Genomic DNA, 25045 nt, shown 5'->3' on the forward strand with positions numbered 1-25045 from the left:
CACATTTCATCTGAAATAAATAAATAAAATGACAGTAGCATTTCTCTAAATTAATTATTCAAATATATCAAGATGGATTTTGATTACAGTAATTTTATAGATGAATCTCATTTGGATCAAACTGAGCAAATAAAGTCAATTGCAAAGAAGGTATATTGACTGGTCATTTTTATTTTTTTTTAGGTTGATCAGTTCACATAAATGGTCATAATATGAAATTAGGCAAAGCCTATGAACGGGGAAGTCGTTAAAAATTCCTTTTCATTCTTTCCGTTTTAAAAGGTGTCATTCGATATTATATGCACCGCTTCCGTTTTCACTCGGAACACTCGACGATTATCATGTATCCGAAAAGTTGAGATTTGTTCCGTTATCGGAATACCCCGCCTATTATCATTGCGTTATATTGTAAATGGCGCCGCCCGACTAGAACTGACACTGAAAATTTCATTGATAGGTATAGAATTCTATATATTTTTTAATTGTTTTTTATTTGATTTTCTTTTAAATATACACGTGTAGTCTATAGCCGGGCAAGCCAAAGCCCGGACCCGCTTCGCGGGCCCGGTCTTTGACTTCCCCGTAATATTCATATGTTGTTTTACGATCATGTTAATGAGAACGAGACATTAACAAGTGAAGAACTAATAGTATTTCACAAATTTTAATTATTCCTACCTACGTACCTTAACCCTATATACAGACGAATGTCAGACGTTTCACTCCCAAGACATTTCACACCCAAGACGGTTCACACCTAGACGTTTCACTCCCATTTTGTCAATTGTATGGACGTTTCACTCCCAATTTTTAGAGATGTTTACTAGGAAAGTTAACAAATTTTAATTTCATTAATATCAAACAGTGTAAAAAGGAAATTCAATTTAATGTTTCATTTTGTTGATTTCAATGGTATAGTTAATACGAATTATTAGAAGATTACTCATTTAATTATGGGTTGAGTGACAAGAGGTGTAAATGAAAGACAAATTTCTGAAATATCACTTTTATTTTAAGTGTAACAACATGATAAAATTCTATTTATAGTAAATTTAAAAAAAAAATAGAATAACATAGAAAGAACAATAAAGACATAATATGAAATTAGGCAAAGCCTATGAACGGGGAAGTCTTTAGAAATTCCTTTCATTCTTTCTGTTTTAAAGGTGTCATTCGGTATTACATGCACCGCTTCCGTTTTCACTCGGAACACTCGACGATTATCATTTATCCGAAAAGTTGAGATTTGTTCCGTTATCGGAATACCCCGCCTATTATCATTGAGTTACATTGTAAATGGCGGCGCTCGACTAGAACTGACACTGAAAATTTCATTGATAGGTATAGAATTCTATATATTTTTTAATTGTTTTTTATTTGATTTTCTTTTAAATATACACGTGTAGTCTATAGCCGGGCAAGCCAAAGCCCGGACCCGCTTCGCGGGCCCGGTCTTTGACTTCCCCGTATTACTTTTTTTTTTATCTTACATGCTTTGGAGGCTGTTAGTATGATATTTCAATAATAATTTATTTATACGCGCAAAAACATACTTAATATGATTAGTCGCCCCAAGATGGCTAATAGGCAGAGATGATACTACTGTACTAGTCATTTACATACCAAAATAATATGTAATTAGGCAAAGCCTATGAACGGGGAAGTCGGTAAAAAATCCTTTCATTTTTCTGTTTTAAAGGTGTCATTCGGTATTATATGTACCCACTTCCGTTTTCACTCGGAACACTCGACGATTATTATTAATCCGAAAAGTTGAGATTTGTTCCGTAATCGGAATACACCGCCTTTTATCATTGAGTTACATTGTAAATGGCGGCGCCTAACTAGGACTGACACTGAAAATTTCATTGATAGGTATAGAATTCTATATATTTTTTAATTGTTTTTTATTTGATTTTCTTTTAAATATTCACGTGTAGTCTATAGCCGGGCAAGCCAAAGCCCGGACCCGCTTCGCGGGCCCGGTCTTTGACTTCCCCGTATTATAAGTATCAGTTTAAATATTGAAATCACTACCAGTAAAGTAATTAATATTATTCAAAAAATAAAAAATATCAATATATTAAATATATGATATTGACTATATAATGATTATTTTTTGTAAGTCTTTAACAATGAAATGCGAAACATGTGTATAAAATAAATTATTTTTTAAAATTATTTTCTTCATCAATTTATTAAACAATAGCCATTAAACAAATTTAAGTAATTGTGGTGTTATCTCATCGCCTAATTAGTTGTATAAACACTGAGAGAATCAACTAACAGTTTGACACCACTATTAAATCAGTTGTATAAACACTGCACTTCAACAGTTTACTAATTAGTTGCTTATTGGACCATTAAAATATTTTTTGACAACAGCCAATTTAAACACAGAAACTTCACAAAAAAATGATTTATAATACATGACAAATATTGAAAAGTCCCAATGCTTCTAATCTAATTTAAAGATATTTCTGATTTCAATGGCCATTAAAATTTTGACATTTATTGAAAAAGCATTTTACTACAGTAGCATTAAATAATTTAACAATTTTTTATCCCATGTTTAACATTAACAACAAAAAAACATGTTACTCTAGGTTAATTGTTGCCACAAGATTGTTATGCTTTAAATTAAAATTGCCTATTGAGTCCATGTTTACAATAGATCTGAAATAATAGAACTTAAAAGTACTGAGTTTTTAGTCATTGACAAAAAAGTGAAATCCCCCTTTTTAATTTATTTTAATTAATTTAAGGAATATTTTAGTTCAATTCAATATTTTAGGTCTATTTTAGTATATCATATGTATCAAAATGATTTTGGTATAAAAAGGGAGTGAAACGTGTTGGTGTGAACCGTCTTGGTGTGAACCGTCTCAATAGTGAAACGTCTGTCTACCATACAGACAGAGCCTCAGAGGCATAATACAGACATGTAGCGGTATTCTTTTTGCATTCAATTGACAGACAATCAATACTGTGTATTGATAAGCACGTAATATGAAACTAGGTGAAACAGTATGGTCAGAGTAGATATTCCATTTTTACTGCGGACAAGTTACAACCTAATTTTTTCTATGGCCATAGGAAGGGGCAGACCGTGATTGTAATGTTAAAACAGTTACTTCTAAATTTTAATTTTTAAATCTTTTAAGATTAATATAAGCATAAGTTTATTGTCAATTAGGCTATTTAAATCTTATGAATAACTAGACAAAAATAATTAAACTAGTGATGTATCTAGCACATTTTAGTAGGGTGCAGGTGTTATATTGGGGAATTTTTACCTCTGTGAGGGGGTAAAAACGGGGAATATTAGGCAACAGATTTGGTAATTCAAAAGTAATAAACTGCTTTTCTAAATGACATCTCTATTATAATATTGAAGTAAAATTTTGATAAAGAAATAATACGGCAACGGATGCTTCCCCAGACACAGAGTTAATTATTTACAGTGATACTAGCAGAGCGTAATGTTTATTCAATCTTCATCTTAGCTTGTGTTGGTTTTTGTATTTGAAGAATAATTAATTTAGAATATAATTTGAAAAAGGAAACAACAATTATCTTACATGAACTGATTGTTGAGTGTTGTTTCAATTTCTATTATCATATGAACATTGAATAGGTTCATAAATAGAGGGCTTCTGGTGAGTGACATACAATGAAAATCAGCATCTTATTTTCTATTGCTGAATCATTTGAATTTCATTTAAAAATATAGTTTAGGCATTTACTGATTCTTGATAACAGAATCAATATTTGGAAAATGCTTAGGCCATTGTCACACCAATAATGTCCATTTTGATTATTTAATGTGATTAACAAATATTTTTAATAAGTACATAAAATATGGATGCCCCCTTAATATTATTAAGAAAAAGTTATTTTGAATAGCAGTCACTAGTATAAAAACTTTAAACCTTTTTATTACCAATATCATATTGCAAAAGTCTATATGGAATTCAATGATTATTATATTATATTTCTGTAAGACACAGTGATACTTTATTTACATGCCTCTTGCTACATGTACCTTAGCATATTTCAACTTTATCATCACCTGTATGCTAAATTTTTTAACTTTAAATGAAATCATTAGAAAATATGCATCTGTTAATTTATAACTTTAACCTACCTGGAGTATCTGACAGGATTTTGACTTTTTAAGTTTTAGGTTGTCAAACCCAGTCAAGGCCACATTTTTGTGATTCTAACTTTTTTTATAGAAGTTGCATTACTGAATGAAAGTTTCTACCATTGTTACTTTTTTTTGGCACAAGGGATATTGTTTCTCTGATCATGGCAACTGAATCTTCTTTGATAAAGTTTGATATTGATGACTGTCAGTGTCTGTAACAGTCATGAGCTGAAATGACTGGAATGATACTTTTGATTTTTTTCTGACTGTGCTAGTAACTGTAGCTGAACACCTAATGTATTAATTCCATTCTTTGCAGACATGGCTAAATTCAGCATCTACATCGTTAGCAAATTTGGACAAAGTACAGACCAGTGTTTACAATGTAGGATTAGCAGATCCTAGAGATCTTAAAGCAACAAATCTACGCAGTAGGCGAAAGGTTGATTCAAGTGGTCAGCCTAGTGAGTTAGGTACAGACAGAGGCAGTATACAGTCAGGATCTGTAAGAACATGGTAAGTTGTTTTATACTGACTTATTATACCGTATTGTCTCCATTGAACGCCCAGTGGGAATTTTTTTAAAAGGTAGTACTTAGAACTATACAAATGTGCTTTAAAATATGTTTATTAAAGATACAAATAAATATTGTAAATATCAAAATTCATTATTATGAACTAATACATTGTATATAATATAGGATAAATCCTTTTTTAAATGATTTTCCAGTAATTGTCATTTTTTAAATAAAAATTTTAGTATGTTTTGGATTGCTCTTTCATTAAAGATTATAAATCTATAAGGTAAGATTTTTTTTCCTACAAAATATGGGGGGGGGGGGGGTGCGCTTATAAGAGGAAGGGCGTTAATTGGAAACAATATGGTATATGGAAATAAGTAAATTAAATTGCCTTTAATATGTAATGTTTTTAAGATGAATTTAAATCAATTAATTAATTATCAATTATATTTTTCTTGTTATGTGAGGGAGAAAAATTGTTTGGAAGAGAAGATAAAACCATAGGTATTTAGCTTTATTAATCATTTTGAAATTAAAATATACATGTATTAAAAAAAAAAAAAAAAAAAATAGATTTTCAAATATTACATGTACCTAATTACCCAATTATTTGATGTTTTTCAGTTAAGGCAGATTTTTTGTCATATATGTATTATTCCTGATTGGTAGATACCTTCTTTGTCTTTTCACAAACATTTTGTTAGTGATATTTCTCACTATTTAATGTGATTATTTCTCATGAATGTAAGAAATGGCACCCGAGGTCTTCCTCCATCAATAAAGCTAGAAAGTCGCCATATGACCTATATGATATTTGTGCAATGTAAAACCAAACCAAAATAAAAAAACCCATCTCATAAATTTATCACATTTTTTGTCATCTTCAGGGGAAGTAACACATCAATTCCTGATGCAGTTGACCAAACTGTTTTGCCAAAACCACTAAGACCAGCTAGTGCTAAGCTAAGTAAAACGAGACCTCCCAGTGGTCGTAAACCCCGCCCTCAAAGTGCAAAAGAACCTCTGCCTAGTGGTGTAGTGTCAGAACAAGCTTTTGGTGGTAAGTGGAAAAAATAGAGTTTGTTTTTATTGAATTTCGATAGTTTTCCAGTGGTACTCTGTTATATCAAATATTACACCCTCTCCAAGTGAAATTATTGTCAAAATATGACCTGTGTATAGACAAGAATTTGGATTGTTTAAAATTATAATTTAAATACGGTAAATACACACTAGTTGCAGTAATTTCTGAGTGGCATATCAATAAGTGAAACTAAAATGGCTTGTGTTGAAAAAACATGCATAGTATGCCTGCTTAGTACAATAGGGAGAGCACTGCATTTGTTATCAAGGAGCTGCTTGTTCAATTCTCGGGGGAGGGAAAAATTCTTGATAACTAATGATATGGTCATTTGTTTTGTCACTTTTTGTCACTTACGGGGAAAGTTGGTAATGACTGGTTAGTTCCTTTAAAGCCGGTTAGGCGGACGGACTGCCGAAATATTACCAAAAGTATGTTGAAATTGGGTGAAAAATAGATAAACAAATAATGAAAACTAAAACCTTGCATGTAAGTCAAACACATATAAGTTTTGTTACTTTGTTTTGCTGGTTTTCTGCCAATTGTGACTACTGCATCACATGTTTTTATACCTTATTTGTGTTAGAAAAAATATAAATTTTTAGATTTTTAACATGAATAGTGAAAATGTACATGTATTTGTGCCTTGAGTTAACATCATTTATATCTTTTCTATGATGGTGATTTTTGCATGTAATATAGTGTATACAGAATTTATGTCAGTTTGATTGTGTAGGATGCTATTATAACTTGAAGACACACTCTTGAATCCGTTCCTTGAATCAACAAGTATTAAAGCAGCATGCCTCCAGGATCATGCTAATTTTCATGAAATTTTTTAAAAATGTGTTAAAAAGTAAACTATTTTCAAGTAAACTTAGAAAGTAATTTACACATTGCAGATGACACTTAAAATCTACAAAAATTACTAAAAATATTTGAAAATATACTTTACTTTGTTAGTCATGCAGTACAAATATAGTGATATTAAAATACTGCAAAATCTGTCAATTAGTGCATATAACATGTAAATTATTACTTGAATCATTCTTTTTTTTATACATTTTTCTCAAGTTAGATTTTCTTGAAATAGTGTTTGCTTATGTGGAGGCATGCAGCTTTAAGCATTAATTTTAAAGTTTCTTGCTCAAGGAAGTAACAGCTTAATCATCATAGCGCATTGGGTTAGAGGGCGAGACTTGTAATCTCAACATTGTGGGTTTGATTCCCGGGGTAGCCAGCTAAAATTCTTATCAGTCTTTCGGATGTTACTTTAAATCACGGTCCTGTGTATGAGTGCTTAAACACTTGGCAGGTTAATGAACCAGGAGAAGCTTCTGGAATTGGGGCATCTTTCTGTATCTGTATCTTGCACTATCCTCCAAAATCTAAAATGACTAATACTCTTCTGGAGGCCTCGCCCATATGGGCAACTAGTGGCAAGTATTTTGAAACTCAAATACACACAAATAATATTTCTCTTGAAAACTTGAAATTATCAATTTATTTATGATATAAACTTTTTTATTTGATATATTTCTTTTATTGACTTCATTTCAAGGAAGAGAAATTGATACATATTTTAACAAGATGAAGAATATCCCCTGTGAATACTTAACTTAGACTGTAAATGATTTACTTGTAATTTGTACATTTTAGAACATTTTTGAACTTATTTTCATAAAAATTAAAACAACTGTGAAGATGCCCTGATTTAAATAAGAGTCTAACAGTTTTGAATAACAGAACAATCTCTACAGATCAACCACCCTTTGGGAGGCATTGAGTTTGGTTGTTATAGAGAAGTGATGCTCTAGAGATGCTCTAGAGAGGTTAAATTTAGTGTTAGTATGGGAAGAACTGATTGTGTTGTTATAAAGAGGTTATTGCTCTACAGTGTGGCCACTTTACTGAGGTTATACTGTAGTATTAAACTATCTTTTTTTCAACAATCTTTAATTTATATACTATATCAAGGATTAGAAGTTCATGGAATATAACCAAGATCATTTTTGGACATTTATTTACATCTTTATTAAATCAAACAATAAAGAGTGAGGGGCTAACAAACAATAGGGATGTATTTGCAATGTAGAAAGTGCTTGTTAGTACAGATTAGAGAGGTTTATTACAGATAAGCTTCTCTAAGTATGATCAATAAATTGATGAAATATCGATAAAATTTACTCGAGTATCTTATAAACTATATTTTATGAAGTGCCGACATGAAGAGGGACTTGATTATAAATGTTTTATAAATTAGAAAGTTTTGTGAAAAATAATGTCTCTAAAAATGAATCAAGTTTCTTGTGCTTAGAAAGGGAAGAATGTGTTCTTGAAATGTTTTAGAGATTTTTTTTTTATTCTGCAGGCAAAATTTAAACAAAATATTAGAAAATAAGAAAGTGAATTATTTCTTTTTGCAAATCAAGATTTATTTAATTATAAAAATGGAAATTATAGTTGTGATAACACTGGATTTTGTTAAAAAGGAATCAAGTTTTCATTGCTTAGAAAATTAAATTTATGTTAAAAATCTTTTCAAGTTGATATTGTTCTTTTTTTTTTCTAATAAAAGAAGAATATAAAATGACATTTTTAGAGAATAAAAGATTTTAATCAGGCTGCGCTTTATTTTGATGATTTAATTTTTGGATATATTAACCAAAAGAACTTAATTATTCAGAATAACTAGTAAATAGCATTTTATATTTTTAAATACCTTATCCATATATTTTCTGGTGAATACTTTGTTTACAAAAAAAAGTATTATAGTATTTTGAGGCTAAGATGGTGCTAATCCATAGGAGTTCTAATAGAAATGGTAATAAACATATGTATGAGAGGAAAACTGTGCTTCAGTACAAGAAGTATCGTTTTATAACAGGTAATTTTTGTGTCAATGTGAAATTGTTCATGATAATTGTTAACTGGTATCCTGCTTAATATTTTTGTAAACGAGGGACGGAGAGTCTTGGTTCGAATATTACAGGACCATTTGTGTAACTAAATAAAAGAAATGAAAATAAAAGCAAATACTACTTTTATGAATTGTATTAAATATTTAAAACATCACATTTTCATAGTTTACATAGATATGAAATGAATAAGGTTGGGAAATAAAAAGATTGGAAAACTTCTGAGAAATAAAAACAACAGCTTACCGCAATGGTGATCAGAGGGTTTCTGGTCATTTATGACGTCCAACCTTCATGCTTAATGTAGAAGTTTGACATCATAAACTGATGTCATAAACACGTTCATTAACAAAGCACTTGCTAATAGCAATTAACGCACAGAATGAGATAAATTTACATTTACAATACTGATATGTTTAGCAGGAGTAAAATAATTGCCTAACTTTAAACAGAAAAAAGTGATCGTATATTATTCCAAAAGTGTCGTATAGTAATTCCAAAATGAAAATTAAGCTATCAGAAAAAAAAATAGAGGTTTAGTACATATGTAATAATGTTGAGTAAATTTTGTCATCTATTACATTTTAAATAGACTTGTCCATATTTCAAATCTGGATTAAACCATTTAAAAAATTTTTGGAATAATTTTCAAAAAATGTAAGGACTGAACAGTGAAAAATGCGGACCATGGACATACAGCACAGAATGATGTCATGTCTGATTTGGTCTGCACTCAGGTCACATGGCAAGATTTTATAGCCACTAGCAGGTGGACAACTAACTATAAAGTTAAGTTTCCATGAAAAGGACTACAACTTAATTATAGTTGATTTTAAAAAAGAAGTAAAACCAAAAATTAACAATGTTTAGAAAACACACACAAAAAACCCCAAAACTTGAAAAAAAACCCAAGCAGGCAAGTTACATACCTACAACTATAAAATAAAGATGAACTACAATTATTGTATATTGTTAATTGTACATTGAATGTACAACTATAAAGCAGAAATTCAAAGATGAACTACAACTCATCATCAGTTACCCATGGTATATATTCTGTACATACTACATTCTAGATAAGATAATAATGTAGTAACAGAATATATACCAACTATACAATACAAATGTGTTAGAGATGAACTATGAAAAAAAAATTGAAGATGGATTCAAAAATAAAAGCAATATAAAGTATTTTGGTCAAGTGTAAGGATTTCTTATCACTGATACTTAATAGATTGTAAAATAGTGTGATATTTATTTGTTTCAGTGAAGGGTGCCAAGTATGATCCCAGTGGTAGACCACCTAAAGGAGTATCTCATACATCATCTATAGGATGGGTCGGTCCGCCAGCCGGACTCAAATACCCAGACAGACCACCAGATGGTAAGTTATCATACATGTCCATGAGGTAACATAATATGGTTTTATTTATAGCAGTATCTTTATTTGTCAAGAGTGGATTTTACTAGGATAGGATGTCACGAGCAAAGAAGCATGGATAGTAATCCGTTTTTGTAAAATCCACGATAGCCAAATACAAGTATCTCACACGATCATGATACACCTATAGTACCCCTTTAATATTGTATATCTAGTTGAAGTTAAACAACTATAACGAAACACTGGCAAAATGCCATCTACATGGTTCCAGATCACACTGTGGTACAGACTTTTTTTCTGTCTTTTCTTCAACTTGATACCTATATATTATGTTATATTTCATAGCTACATGCTTTTATGTTATATTTCTTTATCATAGCTACATGCTTTTATGTTATATTTCTTTATCATAGCTACATGCTTTTATGTTATATTTCTTTATCATAGCTACATGTCTTTATGTTATATTTCTTTATACCTACATATCTTTGTTACATTTCTTTATACCTCTGCATATCTTTATGTTGTATTTCTTCATACCTACTTGTCTTTATGTTATATATAATATATGTTATTTTGGTTTTGGAGTGATATATGTGGATATATTACCTGTCAAGATTTTATATCACCCGAGCCATTAGGCGAGGGTGATATTTTATCTTGGCAGGTAATATATCCACATATATCGCTCCAAAACCAAAATAATAATTTTATTACCCTTCCCGTTCCGAGTTAAGACGATTTTAAAATAAATCAATGCTACTTCAAATGAAACGTCGAAATAAGATTCCCTTTAGAATACCCCTTCACCATAACATGACGTCACATAAATACATGACGTATTATCTTTCGAACATAACGAATGTAAACAAGAGAAAAGGTGTAGTCTTTTGAACACACTTTTTTGAAATTAATATCAAGCTTTCACAGGGTCATATTTGTTTCCTATACTGACGAGAATATGTATCATTACTCTATTTTGGTAAATATTAATCATTTGACAGTTTAAAAGTGCTTGTAAATCGGAATTTATATCACGTAAAATCAAACCGTACACGCATCGCATGGTGCATGTTGTTTACAATGTGGGGTACCCATCGAGGAAATTTAATGTGTATATTACCCATCTGGCACGGTAATATCAATGTCTTTCGGGTGATCAATATCCAATCAAAAAGGTGGAAAAAATCTGGAAGGGTAATAATACAGTATATTTTTATACCGATTGTACTTATATCATTGACTTCCTGTCTGAATACAGGAGTTGCCTGGCAGATGGATTTACCACTTGAGGAAGATACTACAGAGGAGGATGTGGGTGTGGCTAATTATAGGGCAGTGAATCCAGAGGCCCCGCCTCCACCTTTTACCTCACCAGCACCTCCATCACCAGAGCCAGAAGAAAGGTACATTTTTACATTATCACATATAACGATTAAAGTTTTGGCTATTTCACAGAATTCTTCGTCATGTGAAAGCATAGCGCCAAATTTTATATAGAAGAATGGCATTTATTCAAGATGGGTTTATAAGAGTATTAGGAAAGCTTTATACTATAATGTAAGATCTAAACTTTAATTGGTTTAAATAGGTCAGTAGGAAGATTCGTTGATCTATGGAACTGGGATTATGAATGCTAATAAATTTTGGGACACTAATTAGGTATCTCTTGGATGTTACTGTTTAGTTTAACTGAAATATAAAATTATAAGCTAAAAGCTGGCTAAAAGTCCTTCTGACATTGAATTCAAATTCAATTATTATTGTTATTAGAAATGATAATTGTAGTAATAAAGATAAACAAAAAACTCTTCCTTGCTTTAATTTTATATTCAAAGCATCTATGTTTAGTTTTTTTACATTGCTTAAATAATTTATGGCATTCAATCTTACGGTTATCATTGAAAAAAACATTGTTACGCCATGACATTTCTTACATTTCAATATGATGAAAATTGATTACAAATATTTTCTTAACAGAACAAAAAGAGTATTTGAATTATTCATCGGGGATCCATACAACGTAGCAGATGATGACGATTTGATGGACAGCTCAGATGATGAAGATTTGTATGACCTTTCTAGTCCAAAAGGTTACGCCCAGTCTAATGTCAATCATACAGAAAGCCACTCCCCTGTGCATGTCAATTATACAGGAAACCACTCCCCAGAAGATTTCAGTCATACAGAAAGCCACACCCCTATGAAGGAATCATTACGGTTATCATTACCAGTGGCTGATGATGATCATGATGAGATGGATGATGTAGATACGGAAAGGTAAATTAACCTAACCCATAACCTGCTGAATTTCTTCAATGCACTTGTCCAACTTTCATTTTTTGGAACTGTCTATTTAGGAAATAGATTTCAATTTTGAGTGCATTGTTGTTGAATAATTTAATGCATGGTAAGAGTTCAAATGCGCAGGAATATAATCCTGAAGGCCGACAGGTCTGAGTGATTAATTACAAAGCATTAATTTTGAACGATAAACCATACATTATTATACCGTAATACAAGAAAAATTAATGTCTATTTCCATTCTAAATTTTTTATAGATATTCCTGACAAGTTTATGATCAAGTTTTATAACCTTACATAAAAGGTTGTTTGCAGTATTTCTAAATAACCGTTTTGTATAGGGCCATATAACTTGTCAAAAATCTTTCGGACTTACAATATGCATTGATTTTGTACTTGCTAACTCATGACATTATCCCAGTAGAACTTAAAGAGGACATTTAATTGTTCATGTTTTATATTTTCAGGTTGTTGGCAGAAGCAGAATCTGTGTCTAAGAAATTTAATTTAAAGAGTATTATTAGTGCAAATAAAAATATTCCAGTGTCAACCTTGGAAACAGACTATACTTGTGAGTCTGACTTGACCAATCAAAATAAAGAAAATGAGGATGACTTAAAAATAACTACACAAATAAATATAGATGGACTAAATAGCAAACAAAAGGCAGAGGAACTAGTGTCTGAAATAATCTCTGAAAATAGACTGGAATTCGAAAAAAGTGAGAACAGCAATAAAAAAGTGGATAGAGAAAAGTCAGCCGTGAAGTTCAATGAAAATATAACAACTGTAAACATAACACCAAGGAATATAGGACGTAAAGTTGAAGAACTTCATCATAATAAGAAAAAGACTATACATCACACTGCTGATAGTTTTGTGGACTTGATTGAAATTAAAAATAGAGTAGAACCAATTCTGTCTACAGGCAAAGTTGAGTTTACGGAGAGAGAGATGAAATCACCACCAAGGGGGTCCCCCCCTAGAGGAGAAAGGAGACCACCATCAGGAAAAACCATGGTAACAGAGCAAGCTAAAAGCTCTAAGCAATTTATATATCAAAATAACGATAGGAAAAATATTGTAAATGTTCAATCAACAAAAACCAACAAAGAACAACCTTCAATGCCCTGTAATAAGATACAATCCAACCAAACCAGACCCAAGTCTGCTAGTGGTCCTTTAAATCGTTCTGCAAAACAGATCACTACAGTAACTGTAGATTATGGAGAAATTGAAAAACAAAAAAAGGAAAAACCTATAAATGATGGAAGTAAAAAGAAAGAGAGAAAAAGAAAAGATGAAGTGGTGACTATGATGCAGAAGATGGGCTTGAATGAGTTTGAAATTCAAGATCACAAAGAAAGAACAAACGTTGATGGTCATTTGAACAAGAAAATTGAAACTGACAAAAAGTTTATTACGCACGAATCTATTGTGTCAGCACCAACTGTTGTCAAATCTGAACATGAAAAGAATTACTATGAAATATCAAGACATTCAAGTTTGTCTAAAATACCTGATTCCGAAATGAAATCAGATTTAGATGTGCCTGTTTCCAAGGAAACCACTGTGTATAAGACAACAAAAACATTAGAATTTGATGAATTAGAACCAAAAGAAATAACAGTGAAGAGTGTGATAGATGCACATCAAGTGTCTGTGAAAGAAAAGGAAAGATTTTTAGCAACAAGTCCCGATTTAAAGCAAAGAAAACCACCAAGTAGACCATCAAGTGCTAAGGTAAAATTTTTTTTTTTTGGTCTAAAACTTGTTCATAAAATAAGGGTTTACTTTCTTCTAGCTCTAGTTTTTCACAGAGAGCACAGAAGTTCATTTTGGAATTTAATTTGTTGGACTTTATTTGGAAAAAAAAGTAAAAAGAAGAAAGTATTATATTTTACTTTTAAGTTTTAAGCATAACAGAAGGTATGATAACTTATACCTATACCAAATATTTGAACATCTGTTAATTTCTGTAGAACATTTTGCAGCCACCAGTCAGTAAGAAGATCAACTCAGCAGATGACCTTGAGAGACCTGGGTCAAGGTTAGGGTTTGTTGCTATGGCACCAGAGGAATCATTACTTGATAAATCAAAGGTAATTTGTATTAATTTGTATTAATTTGTATTAATAATTGCTTGGAAATAATGCAGTGATCAGTTTTCCCAGATAGAAATACTTTTTTAAAAAAATTTTATGTAAAAATGAATTATTTTAACAAAATTTTTCATATTTCGTGAGGTAATGTGTTATTTGACAGTTATCCTAATTCTGATAACCACTGAATCAAATCTTTGAAATATTTAAGATTTTACGGTAGTTGTCAGTTTTACACATTAAACATTACCATTCTTGATGGTAGGTAAATTATGTAACATACTGTAGGATCTTTGATCTAATTAATGGCATTTTAAAGAATAAAGAATAATAAATATGATTATTTACAGTCCCTCAACCGTCCTGCGTCTGCACCCACATACAGACGGCCAAGATCTGCTGTCAAAGATAACGAAAATAAGACAAGTGTAAAATGTAAAGCAGGGAAGACAGAACAGGTTGATCTTACTACAGAAGAAAGAGAGAAAGTTATAGACAATCTGCTAGAAAGAACAAAAAATCTAGCTGGTGATAAAGAGGTATAAAATTCTCTAACTATTTAAAATGACATTACGCTACTTTTTTTATATAGAATAAATTGACCTTTATAATGGTCATAAACCAAAAATTGAAAAGAACTTTAGCAAAATGAAAAGTTATTTTGACTTTTACTTGTAACCATTTATGTATGGGCATAATTTCAATTAAAATCATGTTTTCAGAGTGTTTAACATTTATTTATATCTTAGTAAATGATAGACAAAACAGCTAGACCTAATGTTAATATCTCAATAACAAAACTTCTAAACAGCTGTAATTAACCTTGAATTAAATACTAACAAAAACAAAACAGCTGAATTTGTCACTTACAGCTGTCAAATCCTACAAACAAATACGAAAATAAAAATAGCTGGGCTAGTCACTTACAGCTGTAAATATCATTTGAACAAATACTAACAAAACAGCTGCATTTGTCACTTACAGCTGTAAATATTCTACAGAAAATGCTAGCTAAACAGCTTGACTGTCACTTACAGCTGTAAATATTCTACAAATATTAACAAAATAGCTGGACTTGCCACATCTGTAAAAGTTCTACAAACAAATACTAACACAATTGCACTAGACATATACTACAATTTATCAAATGCTCTCATATTATTACCTTTCTGAAGAGATGCCAGAAATCTTAAGTTTATTGGGAAACTACTTTCTGGTGATAATACTGTTTTATTGTTTATCTTGACCTCTGTAAGACTCCAACCCACAATTCCTGGATTTAGTAGAAACGGACACCTCAAACGATGGGTCAGCACACTCCTAAGGGCTGATTTAAAAGCATACAAGGGTAAAAAGTGAATCTTAAAAAAAAAAAAACAATGTTATTATTTTGAATTTGACTATGTAACAATAAATGTATATTAATGTACATAGGAAGTAGAAGATGGAGAGGAGAAGACTAAAGTGGTGAAGAAATCACTTGTTGAGAAACGTAAACCAAGACCACTTTCAGCACATGTAGGACTGTTGTCAAGGTATGATGTTGTTTGTGTTACTGGTCTAACGGCACAGTCTAATTAAGGTACCGTAAAATTCCTATTAAACGCCCCCGGGGGCTAATCATTTGCCAAAAAGGGGGGCTTTTATTACAACACAATTTTTCCTAAATGCAAAAATCATTGTAAATACATTTAGTGTCAGCAAGTGTTGGAAATAACATTTAAAAGGGTTAAGGTTTTAAAGTTTTAATGATACAAATTTGTGTTTACTGTAACATAAAATGGATTCTGAAGGGTTTGAATAAAATTATGGATCTACTCATGTGAGTGGATTTTTTTCCAAAAAAGGCTGGGGGCCTTTATTAGGGGAGGTGCATTTATTAGGAATTTTATGGCACCTGTTTGTATTCTAGACATGGCATGAAACATGTTGTTAGAAATATGATGATCATATGTATATTTTGTATTGACTCTCTTAAAGTGCCATTGATGGTAATTACAGTCAATGCCACAGGGACCCTGAACTTTAGTGCCCTGACTGCCTTAAAGCTGCATGCCTCCAGATGAGCCAAGATTTTAAGAAAAGAAAAAGATTCAAGATTTAAGTAATACAAGTAATTAACATGTTATGTGTGATTTATGATCTACTTTTCAGTATTTATACTATTACATGTATTTCTACTGCGTTTCTAACACAGTTTAAGATTTTGACCTAATTTTGGTAATTTACGTGGGTTGTAAGTGCTGTTTGTAATGTGTAAGGTACTTTCTTATTGGTAATTTCACAATATTTTACTTTAATAAGCATTTTCAAAATTTTCATGACAACTAGCATGGATCTGTAGGCGTGCTGCATTAAAAATTAAACTAGTATAGAGTTGGGACTCACTGTTGAAATGACTTGAGGAAACTTTAAATCTAAAAATTAGTTTATACAGCCTTACCTTTGGCTTCAGATAAGTTTTTAAGAAATAAACAATAAACAATTACAAGTCTCTGAGACCTAAAGTAACTGTTTAAAGCAGCACGCCTCCAGATTCATCCTAATTTTCATGAAAATTTTGAAAAAGTATTTAAAGGTAAAATATTGTGAAATGAACAAAGAAAATACTTGACACATTACAATCGGCACATAAAATCCACATAAATTACCAAAAAGAGGTCAAAATATGCATAAATAGCCCCTACTGCGTTAGTAACCCAGTAGAAATATGGTGATAAATACCACAGAATACAGTCCTTAATTGCACATAAGATATAAATTATCACTTGAATCTTTAATTTGTTTACTTTTCATAAAGTTTAAGTATGTTTTTTCCAAGTTTAATTTTCTTGAAATATTTTGGGTCATCTGGAGGCATGCAGCTTTAAACCAGACTTTAGCAGAATGTATTGCCATATACATTTATTGTTACCTCTACATTGTATCACACAACTGTATAATAAGGGAAATTTATCACAATTCATTAATGCATCGTTGATTATCAGATCATTTCTAGACTTGTATAGATCCAATATTGTTTATTATACCCCCGCACAACGAAGTTGTAAGGGGGGTATACTGGAATCAGCTTGTCCGTCCGTCCGGACGTCTGGCCGTCCGTCGGTTTTTCCTTGTCCGCCCAATAACTTAAGATTCCTTTGACCCACAGTCTTCATATTTGGCATGGAGGTTAGTCATGACAAGTAGATGACCCCTATTGATTTTGAGGTCACTGGGTCAAAGGTCAAGGTCACAGGGGCCTTGACTATAAAAAGCTTGTCCGCCCAATAACTTAAGATTCCTTTGACCCACAGTCTTCATATTTGGCATGGAGGTTGATCATGACCATAAGGTGACCCCTATTGATTTTGAGGTCACTGGGTCAAAGGTCAAGGTCACAGGGGCCTTGACTATAAAAAGCTTGTCCGCCCAATAACTTAAGATTCCTTTGACACACAGTCTTCATATTTGGCATGGAGGTTAGTCATGACCATAAGGTGACCCCTATTGATTTTGAGGTCACTGGGTCAAAGGTCAAGGTCACAGGGGTCTTGACTATAAAAAGCTTGTCCGCCCAATAACTTAAGGTTCCTTTGACCCATAGTCTTCATATTTGGCATGAAGGTTGATCATGACCATAAGGTGACCCAATTGATTTTGAGGTCACTGGGTCAAAGGTCAAGGTCACAGGGGCCATGACTATAAAAAAGCTTGTCCGCTCAATAACTTAAGATTCTTTTGACCCACAGTCTTCATATTTGGCATGGAGATAAGTCATGGCAAGTAGATGACCCCTATTGATTTTGAGGTCACTGGGTCAAAGGTCAAGGTCACAGGGACCTGGACTATAAAAAGCTTGTCCGCCCAATAACTTAAGATTCCTTTGACCCACAGTCTTCATATTTGGCATGGAGGTTGGTCATGACAAGTAGATGACCCCTATTGATTTTGAGGTCACTGGGTCAAAGGTCACAGGGGCCTTGACTATAAAAAGCTTGTCCGCCCAATAACTTAAGATTCCTTTGACCCACAGTCTTCATATTTGGCATGGAGGTTGATCATGACCATAAGGTGACCCCTATTGATTTTGAGGTCACTGTGTCAAAGGTCAAGGTCACAGGGACCTTGACTTAAAAAAAGTTTTTTCCCCTCAATTGCTTAAGAATGCCTGTCAGCAGTGTATTGATTTTGACATATTCACATTTGAAGAATGTAGAATACATAACTTAGCAATGCAATGGCTTAGTAACCTCAGATTTGGCAGGGAGGTTGTCCTTGAGCTCTAAATGGCCACTGTTGATTCTTACAAAGTGGTATGAGGGGGCATTCACGCCATGTTAGTGGCAGTTCTAGTTGAATGTGTCACGTTTTCAGTTGCATGCTAAAACAAAGAAAGATGAAAATATATAACCATCTTATTATCAGCTTTGATCAGATCAGTAATGTAAAAGTAATTTTATCAAAGGTCAGAATGACTATGTGCAGTTAGAACTATATTAAAATTGTTGAAGATAAACTGTGTGTATGCATGGACGTAAGGTAGATTATATAATATTCTTGATTAATTTAACAATTTTAGAACAAAAGAGGAAACAGGGAGGACATCAATTTGTAAAAGACCCATGTCAGCAACTACATCAAGTCATAGTAAGTATTTCTCAATGATAGTTAAATATTGCTGCAAATTTCCTGCAGAACATGTGTAGAAAAAATGTACAGTCTCGACTAGGTTTTTAGCTCGGCTATTTGAAGAATTATTGAATAGGGAGAGGTATTTAGAACATTCAAGCACTGAGAATAGTCCAGCAAGCTGTCCTACTGATAACTCTTGTCTTGGGCTTGATTTTGAAGATTTTAACATCTCTAGAGTGAACTAACCAGCACTGGTGTCATATAAGGAAACATGGTTGTGACCCTAGTAGGGGCTCAAACCCATGATCCCTCATAGGTTGAGAGATAGACAAACACTAGATCACTGCTTCCCCTTTGATTAATTACCTATAAACATATTTATGTAAGCTCAATTATCAAATGAATTCTTCTAAATTAAATTAATCACGCTCTAGTCTGCTTCCTGGAAGTTGGAACTTACCCGTACTTGTGTCATGCCAGGAAACATGATTAGTTTAGTTTATAAAAATTTATTTTTAGGTTGATGTATAGGTAGCTATAATATAGCTTATTGAAACACTCAAATCTGTTCAGTACTAAGCAATTAGTGAAAAGTTTCTTGCTCAAGGAAACAACGACTTGCCTGTGATCGAAATTGAACCCATGCAGCAATCCGTAGATTACTAGTCAGATGCATTCAATCAGCCATGTTGCCACTATTAAACATAGTTGTGTCCCAATTTAAGCAACAACACATCGTTAAAAAGTCAGACACCACTTCCTGTTAGGTTGATTGAAATGATAACTTTATTTTTTTTTGTTGTGAAAACATTTATTGTTCCAATGCAACTCTTTATACGTATGCTTTGGTGTTACTAATTATTTTATTTAATAATTTCAGAACATTATGCATCTTACTCACGTTCAAGCAGTACAGGATCTGCCAAACCAAAAAAATCTTCTAACAAAACACGAGTGATTCTCACAGAGCCATGTATCATAAATACAAACATACCTTACTTTGTAAGTACATTCTCTTTTTAATAAAAATATTAACATTTAGTGTTAATACTATATTTTATAACAAGAAAACATTTATCTATATTTATCATGTAAACCACAGCACAGGAGTGTAATAAAGCCATTTAATAAAAAACATTTTTACACTAGTGTAATAACACTTTGATGTGACTTCATTTGCATAATATACAAACACAGCATTAAAGCGTGCTGATGTAAGCTTTACACTATATGGACGTAAACGAAAAATGACCCTTTTTAACTCTTTATCATTCCTATTTTGGATTATGTAAAAAATAGAATATTATATTCATGTAGATTCATTCAATAGATTGAGTATAAAACCTACACTCATTCAATATCCTCTATGTCTTATTAGTTTATACCAATTTATTTTTAGTTTGATTGTGTTGGAAGCTATAAGCTTACTGAAGCACTCTCGAATCTGCTCAAATCCGTTCCTTGAACCAATCAGTACTTAGTAATGAGTGTAACATTTCTTGCTCACAGAAACAACAGTTTGTCCCTGATGGGGTTGAACCCAGGCAGTCAGAAATCCTTAGATAATTAGTCTGAGGCATTAACCACTCAGCCACTCTGTCTTATTGATAACTATAGATAAAATCTTTGAATAATTCTTTTAATCTAGGAAGAGTGTAACAATGATATTGATAAACAGATTATTATGTACCTATTTTCATCATGTAAGATGCATTAATTGGTGGAAAAGTAAGATCATTTCAAAATACTTCAAAGTAATGCTAAGAATCTTTGTAACAGAGAATGATAATTCTAATTGCTAGAACAATTGTAGTTGGAGGTCACATTATAATTAGAACATGACCTTGACCTTGTTACAGGATGAAGAAGAAACTGAGGAAGATCTTGCCTGTCAGAAAATGGAGAAAGAATTAGCAGAGAAAGGTTTACATATCTCGGCGGCAACATTACAAAAGTTTGTAATTTGTATATTTTTGTTTTAGTACTGTATGTTTGTTATGTTGCCTAACTATAATGTTCTTTTGTCTCTCACTGCTATTGATTCAGGAATTATATGGGAAAAGTAGTTAGACACATGCAAAGAAATTGGTAACTACATGTACTTGTTAGTTATCCAGAAAAGCTGTGTCACCTTAGTGCAGTAACTGGTTAACTCCTATTAAATTATATAAGGAGTTAATCAGTTACTGCACCAAGGTGACAAGCTGGTAAGATGGCCAGGGACATATGACCAAAATCTTTATAAATTATATTATGTTAAATTCAGCAAAAAACCAGACATAGAAACAAATCTCACTACGTACGAATTATTCTGCTAATCATAGACAGCCTCAAAAAGAGTTTTAAACCCTTTCAAGGTATGCTGTTAAATTTCATGTTAAGTTTTGTTAAAATATTTTAATGATTTATATACTTTGTATACAGAGCTCTGTACCCGCCATCCGGAAAATCGAGATATTATGAGATAACAGCTAATCTACCGAAACAGTCATCTCTCTCGTAAGTTTTAATAACTAATGCCATTTGTATAATTTTATATCAAATAAAAGTTTAAGTTCTAACAGGAATTTAATGTGATATAATGATAATTGTAAATGTATCTGCTTTTTTGAACATGTATAGTAATATGTTATAGTCATATGCAATCGGGTTTTACTTAAGTTTAAACAGATTTTATCTGGCTTATTTATAAGCATTTATCATTTTACATCACATTATATATGGATTGGAAAATGAGCATAGCACTTATATTAATTCCTTTCCTTTACTTTATGATATGAAATGAATATTCAAAAGGTAAATTGAAATGAGTATGACTGTCCAAGTTAAATTGGTGGTTTTTATAAAAAGTCTAAATTATAATTCATAATAGTTAATTAACTGTTGTTTAACCAAAGTCTGTTGTATTATAAGACATAATTTGTGGCCGAGTGGTTAAGGTTGTTGACTTCAAAACACATGCCCCTCACCTGACTGAGTGTTCAAATCCTTCTAAAGACATTCTTACATTAAAAATTTTGAGAAAGCTATTCAGCTAGCTGATGGAATGCTGGTGGTTTTACTCCTGAAATAATGCAGCGAAGGGAATCTGAAGTCATCCTCTACTAGTAAAGCTGGAACATCGCCATATCACCTATATTAAATTGGTTTGACGCAAAACCCGACAACAATTAAAAACATAAAATAATAATTTAAATGTTACAGGTTGTTAAGTCATCCAAAGGTGTGGTTACCAGAAGAACATAAAAGACTCGTCAAAGCTGAAAAAACACTTGGTATGTAATTATTTGTTACAGAAATAACATACCTTATTGCCATAAATTTAGAGGTCAATCTCACCATCAGATTGATATTTTCATCTTTACAATTTGGAAATATATTGCTGGCTCTATAATAAAAATGTTGGCCTCTCAACTCATGAATGTGGTGGTATGGCTGAGTCATTAACAGTGTCATGTTAGACTAGTTATCTTAAGATTGCTGGCTGCACAAGTTCAAACACCGTCAGAGGCAAGCTGTTGTTTTGATGAGCAAGAAACTAAAATTTACACTTATTGCTTAGTACTGGTTAGTTCCAGGAACAGATTTAAGAGTTTTCAATAAGCTTCTATCTTTTTACACAACCCAAACTAAAATAAATCAGTATAAACTAACCCATGAAGGTGAATTTGAGTTGTACTGGCATCAAGCCTAAAATTTGTATCCCTGGAAGTAACTAGTACTGGTAAGTTCTAGATAGTGGAGCTCAATTTGGTCAAGGTCACTTTTTTACGTTTAAAGGCACATCATGCCTCAGAAATCCGTATGTTTTAACTAAAATGTGTTCAATTATGTTTAGATAATGGATTAGTGCATGTTAAGATGTTTTACAACTTAAAAAAAGTAGAGCTGAACATGCAGTTATGTGTCGTAAAGGTATCAAAATGTAAACAAAGTACATGTAGTATTTTGGCTTCCATCCAAAATACTTATTCTTTATAATCATACCAATTGCCAACAGAACCAAAGATGCAAAAGAAAGTTCATGTAGTTAGCAAATGAATATTTTTCGAAACTGTTACAAGATACCAAAAATAAACAGTTCTTGAGAAATGAAAACGATAGAGTTTCTTAGGCATAATGGGCCATTAAAAAGATATTATATTTTAATTGTTTTTTCTGGACATCAAGGAGTATCCATTGCAAGGACTGATGTTATTATTATATAGTGTACACATGTGATTTATAATCTCTTTTTATTATCTATTTTACAGAGAAAGCCAATGAGCAAATGTTTCTACAAGAGAAGGCAGAGAAAAGACGAGCTTTCCTCGCATCACTTACTCCGGAACAGAGGAAAAAACTCAAACAGAAGGGGAAAAAAGGGAAAAAGGGAAAAAAGGGAGGGAAAAAGTTGCGGAGAAGTCACAGTACACTGTGATAACAGTTTGCTTAGTAGGGGGTCATATAGTTGTGCAAATCACATGAATGCAAGGTGGGAAAGCTGCTGTAGTTAAAGCAGTTGGGAGTAATCAGTGCAGTGGGTCATAAAATTTTGTGCTTGTAGTGGAAATATACAGTTCAACCTTTGGAAAGCAACCACCCTGTGGGAAACATAAACTTTGGTAGTTGCTGAGAGGTGTTTCTCAAGAGAAGTTAAATTTAATGCAAAGTTTAATTTTGGGAAGAAGTTAAGTTGTAGGTTAGAATGCTGCTTTGCAGAGACTGCACTGTAAGTTCTTGGTCTTAATTAATGTCGCTGCCAAAAACGAAATTTGTAGTTTATAGTTATAATGTTAACAGTTACAGAAATGAAGCAACCAGGTGCGATTGATACAGTAGTTACAAATAAGCACTGTAAGTCTATAACAGTATTGTTATTAAGGTTATTAAATGGCCATTGAACTCATTGGACCTGTATGGCCAAGTTGTTGCCTTTGTTTCAGAAGAAAATGTCATACATTTATTTATGTGGCCTAGTGTGCCTTTAAAGTGAAACAAGAATACGATCATATCATCTCATGATGAAATTTTTTTACAATATTTATTATATTTAGTTGTCTGCTAAGAGGGTCAAGGTCATTCTCACATTCATGTGTATTGTTCATGGATATTCATAGTAAATTAGCTGTAGTGTTTGTAAAATGACTGTTTCTTCATGTTATATAACATTTTCATTTCTGGTGTGTTCAACAAAGTATGCATTTAGACATTATAATATGCTAGATGGTATTATTTATTATATGCTTCATCAATGTAGAAATGTTAGATTCAAAAGACAAAACATATAAAAAATAGCAAGTTTTAACTTTTTTTTAAGAAAAAATACCAAACTCCCTCAAGGGCATTGATTGTATGCTGAAGTTGGCAAGTATTATTTCCAAAATACATTTGTATCTCATTTTTAATTTAATTATGACCAGTTGAAGTTGTCTCCTCTTTGCATTTGTTGCATATAGCATAAATCAATGTTTAAGTACCACCCAAAATTTCTTTCATTGGCTTACTTAAAGTCCCTTTTTCAATCTGGACAAAACCATTCATTTCACCTTTTTACAGAAAATTACAAAATAAGATATAAAACAAAGAGTGCAGACCATGAGGGTGTCAGCTGATCTCGGTGACATAGGTAGTATCTGTTGCTGCTGGCAGGGCTAAGCAATAAAATTAGTTACCAGTCGGTCATGTTTCCTTTATTAAAATCATGTTTTTGCTCCTCTAAGACTTACTTACAAATAATTGACATATAACTTTTGATGAAGTTCATTCTAGCCAAGTAATTTCCCCTACTTTTATTTTGTCTTAAGTATATTTTAATCATATAGAATTCTGCAATAATTGGGAGTGGGCAAACTGATTGTGATTTTTAAATGATTACTTTTATGCTAGTATTTAAAATAGAAATGCTTCTGCATTTATTGTATTATTATTTAATTAATTATAACTGCTGTGATGCTGAAATTTTACATGAACTAAGTATTTATTTAAATAACAT

General features: G+C 32.0%; 1 protein-coding gene across 1 annotated transcript; it reads left to right on the forward strand.

Annotated features, from left to right (window-relative positions):
- Positions 1-24334, forward strand: LOC132745919 (muscle M-line assembly protein unc-89-like). The gene is made up of 16 exons (XM_060734937.1): positions 1-150; positions 4470-4666; positions 5559-5731; positions 9938-10054; positions 11313-11457; positions 12032-12331; positions 12823-14098; positions 14350-14457; positions 14808-14996; positions 15892-15992; positions 19019-19086; positions 19952-20073; positions 20931-21025; positions 21496-21570; positions 22276-22346; positions 23325-24334. The coding sequence occupies exons 1-16, from the start codon at positions 73-75 to the stop codon at positions 23489-23491; spliced, it is 3282 nt and encodes a 1093-aa protein (XP_060590920.1). The 5' UTR covers positions 1-72; the 3' UTR covers positions 23492-24334.
- Positions 24335-25045: the final 711 nt, after the last annotated feature.

The sequence above is a fragment of the Ruditapes philippinarum genome, unplaced genomic scaffold (assembly GCF_026571515.1).
Source record: "Ruditapes philippinarum isolate M1 unplaced genomic scaffold, ASM2657151v2 ctg211_1_1_1_1, whole genome shotgun sequence".
Lineage (NCBI taxonomy): Eukaryota > Metazoa > Mollusca > Bivalvia > Venerida > Veneridae > Ruditapes > Ruditapes philippinarum.